We start from the raw sequence: 10,278 nt of genomic DNA on the forward strand, positions 1-10,278 counted from the left end.
TTAAGTAACTGTGACAGAGACCATATGGCCCTCAAAGTTTAAAATATTACCTGCATCTTAACAAAAAAGGCTCGCCAACTTCTACTTTAAATATTTTCATTAAAAAGAAACTACTGAAATTTTGAATTACAAGAAAGTAAACATTTTTCTATTCTTACCACAAAGTTACACACTTTGGCCTACATGACTTGAGAATTTTTGTGGACTAACTTGGGTATCTAAACACTGCTTATAGCACTGTTTCTAGAGATCCTTTAAAAAGTATACACAACCAGTTGAGCAAAGGAGGGACATTTATCTATTTAATTGATTCACTCCAAGAATCAACCAAAGAATAGGCCTGACAAGCTTGGAGAAAACATGTTTACTTCTTTTTTAACTAGGTTTATGGAACTAGGGAGTCATGAAAAGCTGTTGACAATAATAGCAAGTACTGCCTCAAAATACATTTACTCACATTTATAAATAACAAAAAAACTTCTTTAATACTAGAAATTCCCCAATTCTTAAAAGGTAAGATGGTTTTTAAGACTATATGGAATAAATTTTTGTCAAGTAATATATACAACTGTGTTAGCATTTTTCCTTTTCTCAACCAAACACACTTTTACCCACATTTCTAAAGTGCTACAGAGCAACCAGCAGGGCAGTGTGATAAATGGGGATGGCTCAGATAGCTGCACAAGACAAGATTTACCTTTCCATGATTTAAAAAATCAGGGAAAAAAACATATGTATCCTGCACTATTTGTATGTTTCATTTATATAGTACATGAATTTCTTTTTTCAACTAATTTTCCATAAATATTAAAATAGTAGAATATCTTTTTCTAAAAGTTCTCAAAATAATCATTAGATTTCTTTACTATTAATATTTAATAGAAAAATAAAACCAAGCTACCAAGTGTATTATTTAGGCCAAAAAAAAGTTTTTTTCAAGAAAATGTAGAAACATTTTAATTTACATATCATATTACAATGAATCAACATGGAGTCAAAAATCCACATTACACATTCCTAAAAATTCTGACCATCAATCTCAGAATAATCAGTTTCTGTACAAAGATTTACAGCTGTCCGATAAATGTAGTTTTTCCTCAGTGTGCTACAGAGTTCAAAGGTTCTGCTCGAATATTCCCCAAATCAAGTGCAGAATCTGTCTCTTCATCAATTTCTCCAATGACTGCACTGTTAAGGAAAAAAAAAATCAGAACAATCTCATTTCTGACTAAAACTGAGATGAGCTAGTAAAAAGAACTACTAGTTAAGTGAAAAACATTTTCATAAGGTAGTGAATTGTACATTTAAGTCACAAAACTCAAATTGAAGGCAACATTGTTATAGGAACAAATATTAAAGGGCAAACTACATATAATGTGAGTGGTTTTTAAAGGAAAGAGTTTTTAAAAGAAAGTCACAAGTCTTTAAGGGGAAAAAAAAAAAAAAAACATATGGGATAGATAATGGTATAAAACCCCAGAATTTCAATTCTGATTTTCACTGAATCCAGGGACTACTGGAGAAAGGGATGACAGAGGATGAGATAGCTAGATGGCATCACAGACTCGATGGACATGAGTTTGAGCAAGCTCCAGGAGTTGGTGATGAACAGGGAAGTCTGGTATGCTGCAGTCCATGGTGTCGCAAAGAGTCAGACACGACTGAGTGACTGAACTGAACTGAAGGACTATTCTGGGACTGGGCGAGGTGAGGTGGGGTTGGGGGAGGAATCACAAAATCACTACTAAACAAGCAAATAAAAGTATCTATTATTTGAGTAACTTCAATGAACTAAATCCATCAATGTAATATCTATTAGTTTCCCTTTCATAGTTTCTCAATTTACTCAGTGTAAATCGAACAACAAAAAGAAGTGCAATTCTTCCACACAAAGATGACAGAACAGATATTTAGGTATCTAACAAATGATTTTTGATGTGAATGACTTGTGACTGACTATGGTTAAAAGTCAGCAAATTTTTTACTTGATTCAACAGTAACATAATATGTATAACATTAATTTCATTAATGCCATGCTAGGTAACCAGTATCTCTAGCTGGATATAGGTATTGTTACATTCAGACCAGGGGACACGTTTGAAACATTATCCCATAAAAGATTGGTTGTTCAAATTTGTCTGGCTTTAATGAAAGTAAATTCTACAGACAAATATGTTACACAGAATCTGCCTGATTTTGCTTTAAACTATATAAAGTCTTCAGTTCTCTAATAAATGAGAAATACCAAACTGTAAAAGTATATGTTCCGTTTTCTCAACATGAAACAAATCAAGACCTTAGTTCCATCTTTAAAAATCTAGTGTCATTTAAAATCCTTATGGATAAGAGTAGAGTGCTGAAAAATGTTTTAAAACCAGTTCTCCAAGGAAAAGGGGTAGGCTGATTTGCAGTGTTGGCTAATATCCATAGTGCAAATACTCCTACTACAGCCAAACCAACAAGACATCAATTTCAGCTTGCGAAATTTCCCAAAATATAAAAATCTGCTTTGGTGAACAGTATAAGATGGCTCCAGCATATCACTGGGTCTACAGCAATGTTTAAAATTTTTTAAAAATGAAGTTCAAAAAAGAGAAAATTTTTAAAAATTAAACTAGGAGAAGTCATCTTAAACTCAGTTATTATACAGAGCCCCAATACAACAGTGTGTTCTGGTCAGGAGACCTGGGCTCTACCTGCCATTCTTTACAGCTCACTTCACCTAAGTATTATCTCTATAGGATATTTTATAAACCTCTGGTTTTGACTAAAGATCAAATAATTTATCCATCTAAAGGTGATTTTCTTCCATATTCTACTTGTCCTACAAAGTAATCTGAGATGCTTAATGTATCTTTTGCTTCCTTCCAGCCACGTTTTAACCTTACACAGTGCTCACTAGTAAAGTGATTCAGCAATCTTCCAGTCTCTATAGCTGCACTAATGCAGTAGCATCTAGCCACATGTGACTATTAAAATTAAGTACAATTAAGTAAAATCTAAAATTCAGTTCTTCTGTCACACCAGCTGCTTTTCAAGTACCCAGTGGCCACACGCTTGGTTAGTACCTACTATAGTGGACAATGCCAGATATACAACAGATATGTAACATTCCATCATCCCCTAAAATTGTATTGGACAGTACTGCTCTACACTGCTGCACTTTTCTTATACTGTTACCACTAAAATATATCTTCTCAAACTGTCATATCAGTGTCACAAGTTAACTGAGGCCACGACATAAACATGGGACAGCTTAAGTGTGCCAGTTATACTAAAAATTAAAAGAAAAAATGGAAAATTCATCTATGTTATAAAGTATTATTTAAAACTGTTCACACAAGAGATTTCAAAGACATTTTCAAGCTCTAGCCTGAAAGTGTATTTATGTTCCTCTGGAATTAGGGATATTTTGGAAGAACATTTTAAGAACCTCCTCCAGTGGAGTATCCAGTGTTAAGGCAGGGCTCTTTCTGGACCATATTCAGGCTATTTAACTATTAGAAATATGGACAGATCTCAGTAGATGGAAACCTCTTCTCCATACAGCAAAGCAGTGTACCTATTGTATACTGCTATGTGTTAGTCACTCAGTCATGTACAATTCTTTTTGACCCCATGGACTGTAGCCCACCAGGCTCCTCTGTCCATGGAATTCTCCAGGCAAGAATACTGGAGTGGGTGCCCATTTCCTTCTCCAGGGGATCTTCCTGACCCAGGGATTGAACCCAGGTCTCCTGCATTGCAGGTGGATGCCTTTACAGTCTGAGCTACTTGCCTTAAAAAAGATATTTTACTTACACATTGTCACCTCTTACGATGTATAACCCTAGTACCACTTGTTCTACTCCCTGTGAAGAGCTGAACACTCGTTCATGGCTTTCATCCAGTATCAAATTAATGGTCTGGTCAAAACCTTTCAATGTTCCCTGTAAAGAAAATATTCAAGAGAAAAAAGACAAATTATCTGAATGTGTAAATTCAACCACACCATTTTAGCTGCCAGGTATTCCAGTGGGAGGACCTATTTTAAATATACATACAAGTTCACTATAAAATATCTCTTTATGACCAACAGTACTCTTGGCAGAAAACTTACCTCTTCGTTTTTTAAGGGGGTGGTGGGTTCCAAGTTTCTGCTAGTGTGCAGAGCTGTTGAGAACTACAAAGGACCCCATATACTAGTTTACCTCCAAGGAAGTAGCATAAAACTTCAGGCTGTCCAGAAGCGAATATTCTAAAGATACAAACTAAAACAAGGAAAACTTAAGGGAAATACTCCTATATACAGCAGCTATAGTAATGTAACAGTATCATACATGTTACATGCCAGTAAACATGCTACAAACATTATCTCAACCAATCCCTACCCTTTGTGGTGGTAGATATTATATGTATTCCCACTTCAGAGAAGAAAAATTGAGGCACAGAGAAGTAATCTCTCATGGTTTCATGGGTGGAAATTAGCAGAGCTAGAATCCAAACCATGAAAAGCTAGCATCAAAGCCAGACCACTGAACTTCTACATTAAACTACTATGAACAAACAAATATAATTTACCACTGTTCAGAGATTCAAATCAATCCCATAAATATACACAAACTTCAACTGTGGTAGTAACAGCTAAGGCTAGATGAATACTTAGCACTTGCCAAAGTGTTCTATGGGCTGCATATAGATTTACTTATTTAATCCCCCTAATAACTCAGTAACAGTAGACACAAATATGATCACAACAACTGGGAAAGTTCTAGAACTTGAAGGAAATATTCAGAGTTTTACAGAAGAATCATGGCTCCTAATAAAGGAAGACATGGGCATATCACAACACAGTATCTCAGATGCTATTTCAGTTTCTGAAGAACATCAGCTTATACTGATGGTTTTCATTGGTTAAATCTCTTATTAAAGTTTCAAGTTTTAAAACTCAAAATATGTAAAATTAGACCAAGATAAAATGTTAACTTAAAATTTGGAAAAGAAGCAAAATGTGGAGCATTTACTATATTAAACTAGTTAGCAAATAGTTGTTACCACACTCATACATAGCTTCTTGGCTTCATCTTACAAGTAACTATTTTATCAAGTTTCAATGGACAGAGGAATCTGCTGGACTACAATCCAAGGGGTTGCAAAGAATTGGACACAACTGAGTAGACACACACATTCTATCAAGTGGGCTCTCGTGGGGGCTCAGCGTCTAAGAATTTGCCTGCCAATGCAGTATATGTGGGTTCAATTCCTGGGTTGGGAAGATCCCCTAGAGAAGGAAATGGCAACGCACTCCAGTGTTCTTGCCTGGGAAATCCCATGAACAGAGGAGCCTGGTGGGCTACAGTCCATTGGGCCACAAAGAGTCGGACATATCTTAGCAACTCAACAAATTCTATCAAGTGAACTATGTGTCAAAGGAATACAGAACTGCTGAACTTTAGTTCTCAAAATGTTCTTTTTAAATGGCTTTCCTTCTATAAAGTTAAAACAAGTTTCCAATTTATCATCTATCCTGTTAAAAAAAAAAATTAAACTCAAGGTTTCCACAAACTAAAAAACTATCTGCAAATATTTGTTAATAGCAATAGGCTTCTCAAAGTTAAGATGAGATTAAAATATTTCAAACTCTCTTAATTTGACAAAATACAATGTGAGGTACCTCAAAAAAATAAACAAAACCATGACTGCTCTCTTTATTAAGAAGGAAGCAACACCACTGGCCTTAGGCTTTGGAGTCAAACCCAGTTTAAATCCCAGTTTGGTTCTGCCACATACATTCATATGACTCTGGGAAAGTGAATCTTTCTGATCCAGGTTCTTAGCTTAGAATGCAGGGCTAGTTCTTCTTCACAGAGTTGTACTAGGTTTAAGTGATACAACACACGTGACATGCCTGGTACATGACATGTTTAATAAATGGCAAAGTCTGACACTTGGTAATTGCCACTTAAAGACCCACTGAGGAAAATCCTAAGTATTAAAAAGAAAACAAAAACAGAATTGCAGGGTGGGAAGATAGAAGAACAAATTCTATGAATTATATAAGACAATAAAGTTAGCAGCCTTAAAACTTTTTTGAAAGTTAACAATCATGAATTATAAATGAAATTAAGCAGCCAAAAATCATGGAATAAATTCCTCACATCAAGGAGAGAATCCAAGACTTTTCTGGAATTAAAATGGGATACAGTGTAAAAGGAAAAATGAGATGAAATAAACTTAGATATTCATCATAATTTATTCTACAGAAGCATGAGATAATACAACCTAAGAATATCTGAAGATTAACACCATACATGTCTTAAATGTTCACTATATAGAGGTAGTATCTAAATCTTTAAAAAAAAGTTTCCAAGAAGCACACACAATTAAAAAAAAAGTATGATTCATGTAGGAGATGTCAGAGCACTGAATGGGGAAGGAAATAGAAGATGAAGGAAGATAAATACAAAATATAGACAGATATCTGCAGACTAGACCAGAAGTTCTCTGAGATCAGATTCTGTTATTCATCCAAGCTTCTAGAAGCCTTGTGTGTAACTCAATGTTTATCAATGAAAAAACAACAACAACAACAACAAAACGGATTGGCAGCTATTTATCAGAGAGATAAAGAGTTGAATCATAAGAAAACTGCAATGCAGGTGTACTCTGGTGAGCCTAGGCACTGGAGATCAGAGGTTGTACATAAAAATTTACAAGCAATAAGCCTACAAGAGTGGGCTTCCCAGATGGCACCACAGTAAAGAATCCACCTGCCAGTGCAAGAGATGCAGGAGATCCAGGTTTGATCTCTGAGTTGGGACAATGCTCTGGAGTAGGAAATGGCAACCCATTCCAGTATTCTTGCCTGGAAAAGTTCATGGACAGCGGAGCCTGGCGGCCTGCACTTCATGAGGTCACAACGAGTCTGGGACAACTGAGCACCGAGGGCAGAAAAGGCTAAAAGAAAGCAGAGAATGAATATGCCCAATACTTACCACAATCATTCTCCCGTCAGAAGTAATGACAGCAACAGTTCCTGATAACTGAATCAAGGAAAGCATTTCTAAGGGAATGCAAACTGAAAACTTAAAATCTGGTAAGGAAATGGTTTAAATTACTAGGAAAAAAATGTGACAGAATTAAGATACAACTATTTAACACAGCCACATTTACAACATAAAACTGTATGTTCTTCAATTCTCTGTGACAACTACACAATTTAAAAAAAGGAAAAAGAGAAAAAGAACATCCTTTTTATGAGAACAGTGTATTCTATCTTAAAACAGCTGGGATGTTTGGTACTCATTTTTAATGGGGGAATATTGCAAATATAAAAATTGAGCAAGATATTTTTCCTTTTCTTAAACCTGTTTCTTCATTTCTGAAATGAAAATTGGATCAGTGCTAAACTATTCAATGTCAAATGATTTAATGTACATTAAGACACTGTCTTCAAGGACCTGCCTTCTGGAACTCAAAAGAAACTATAATCAATGTCACAAGTACCAATATGCTTGCATCATGTAAAAAGAAAAACCTTTAGCATTCCACTTCTGTCCCAAATTTGTACATAAGAGCACAACGTAATGTTTCTGTCTCGAGATTTTAAAATGGTGCATAGAGTACTATTACAGGGACTTTTTTAAAGTTATTTGCCCCACAAGGCGATCTATTACAACAGCAAGCATTATTTTAATTCCATCAACAATAAAGTTGAGATTTCAACTGGTAAAGGGGCAGATATTCAATTTTTGCATCATCTGTAAAGTTTTTGCTATCCTCGAAGACTGAGCAAAAGCCTATGAATAAAACAAACACAGAGATTTACGAATCCACCGTCACAGCTGGTAAAACTGTTTATCTTATGCCCAAACGTGAACGTATAGGCCCGAGGGAAATGGAAAGGGTGAATCAATAACTGATTTCTATAGAGACACGGAAAAGTTCGGAATAATCATGTCGGTTTTGCTCGGTTTTTTCCTCAAGTTAAAAGATGCCTTGGGCCCGCTTCCAGTCCCAGGGGCGAGCCGGGTGGGTCCCAGATCCCTAACCCCTGTATCCCCACCCCGGGCCCCAAGCCCGTCAGTGGCCCGGTGCCCCAACTGCCCGCCGATCCCGTCCACTGGCCTTTCCAGCACTGGTCCACTCTGGTGCAGACGTGGGCCTCACCAAGGCCTTGGCTAATGCCCGCCGCCCGCTGCAGCCGGCTGAAGGATACGGTTGATGTAATTCTCTAAGGCGGACGTCATGATACGCGACCTGGCAACTGGAAACACAACAGCCCGGGCGACCAAATGAGCTAAAAGGACCTCCAGGAAACTGCAGCCTCTCCCGCCGACTGGCGGCAGCAAATACCGCGAGAACTACCGCAGGGCGGCCTCCACGAATCAGAGACTGAAACAAACCAGCCACGCATTCCCGAGATGCAAAGCGACGGCGAACTTAGTGCGCGTGCGCAGTATGTTTCTGCAGTGTTGCTAGCCGGTGGTATTGGAAGCAGGAAAGAACTAAAGAGAGCGGACGGTGGAAGAAAGCAAGAAGCTCCCTGAAGATGGGAAGAAGGTGGACGAGCGCGCTTCATAGCGGAATGGAAGGCTTTAGTGACAGAAATTACTAAGGGGAAATGTTGAGAGAAGATGGAGACGGCAGGAGAAAACCGGATAAGGTGTTTTTGTCACAAGTGAACTATAGAGAGATGAGTGCTGTTCTGGTATGAAGTGTAGACGCCGGAATGTGGAATCCCTAATTTTGTGCTACAGAGGCCGAAAATTAACCTTTTAGAAGCTAAACGACCCCGGACAAAGTTCCACAAGTTGTAACCGTATGGTATACATATTTGGAGAAGTCAGTAGTTAAAAGCATATTCGCAGTTTGCATTTGCTTCTAAAAGTGCTGCATCGTGTTCACCTGAAACTGTCAAACATTGTTAATCATTGTTAATGGGCTATACCCCAATATAAATGGTTTTGTTGTTTAAAAAAAAAAAATTTAAAATGCTGCATCGCGGCGGCGTTGTCATTCATTTATTTTGTCGCTTGGTCGTGTCCGAGTCTTTGCGACCCCATTGACTGTAGCCTACCACGCTCCTCCGTCCATGGGATTTTCCAGGCAAGAGTTCTGGAATGGGTTGCCATTTCTTTCTCCAGAGGATCTTCCGGACCCAGGGATCGAAACCGGGTTTCCCGCATTGTAGGCAGACACTTCACAGTCTGAGCTACCATGGATAGAATCCAAGTGGTAGAGTGTGAGTCTCCTTTAGAAAACAGTCTTTCTTTTATCACACCACAAAGTCTCCCTCCCCTCAGGTTATAAAATCAGTTACTTTTTAAAGGCTGGCAAGTCCTCTGCTTATTCCAGGAAAGGACTGACTCTGGAAGAGCTTGCTAAATAAGCAGCAGACTGGGTTCTAGTCCTGCTATGCTAATGAAATTGTGTATCCTTGCACAAGTGACATCAGCTCATCTGGGCCTCAGTTTCCTTAGATTCTACCCCATTTATCATTTTGGATATTTATGTGTGTTACTACAAAACGTATTTATTTTACTGTGGTACTCTAGATTCAAAGGACTTGAAGTTAGAAAAAAAAAATCCATGTACAAAATACCACAGTTATTTTTCCTTTGTACAAAATTGCCTTATGATGTCAGTTAGGGGTAATGTTTCTTTTTTTTCCTCCTGCCCATCTCCCTCACCATCCCACCCCTCTAGGTTGATACAGAGCCCATGCTTGAGTTACTGAGACATACAGCAAATTGCTGTTGGCTATCTATTTTACATATGGTATTGTAAGTTTACATGTTACTCTCTTCATACATTTCACCCTCTCCTCCACTCTCCCCATGTCCATAAATCTATTCTCTATGTCTGTTTTTCCATTGCTGTCCTTCAAATAAATTCTTCAGTACCTTGTTTCTAGATTCTGTATATATGCATTAATATACAGTATGTATCTTTTTCTGACTTACTGCACTCTGTGTAGGCTCTGGGTTCATCCACCTCATTAGAACTGACTCAAATGTGTTCCTTTTTATGGCTGAGTAAAATTCCATAGTGTATATGTACCACAACTTTATCCATTCATCTGTCAATGAACATCTAGGTTGCTTCCATGTTCTAGCTATTGTAAATAGTACTGCAGTGAACAATGGGATACATGTGTCTTTTTCAATTTTGGTTTCTTCGGGGTATATGCCTAGGAGTGGGATTGCTGGGTCATATGGTAGTTTTATTCCTAGTTTTTTAAGGAATCTCCGTACTGTCTTCCATAGTGGCTGTATCAATTTACATTCCCACCAATAG

The 10,278-nt window shown here is 37.6% G+C and overlaps 1 protein-coding gene across 1 annotated transcript; it reads right to left on the minus strand.

Moving 5' to 3' along the window:
- Positions 1–275: 275 nt before the first annotated feature.
- Positions 276–8,340, minus strand: LSM8 (LSM8 homolog, U6 small nuclear RNA associated). The gene is made up of 4 exons (XM_020906009.2): positions 8,198–8,340; positions 6,975–7,015; positions 3,802–3,929; positions 276–1,188 (listed from the first exon to the last, which is right to left on the minus strand). Exons 1-4 carry the CDS (start codon positions 8,226–8,228, stop codon positions 1,098–1,100), a joined length of 291 nt encoding a protein of 96 aa, XP_020761668.1. The 5' UTR covers positions 8,229–8,340; the 3' UTR covers positions 276–1,097.
- Between the last annotated feature and the right edge of the window lie 1,938 nt (positions 8,341–10,278).

This window comes from Odocoileus virginianus, chromosome 1 (genome assembly GCF_023699985.2).
Source record: "Odocoileus virginianus isolate 20LAN1187 ecotype Illinois chromosome 1, Ovbor_1.2, whole genome shotgun sequence".
NCBI classification, from domain to species: Eukaryota; Metazoa; Chordata; class Mammalia; order Artiodactyla; family Cervidae; genus Odocoileus; species Odocoileus virginianus.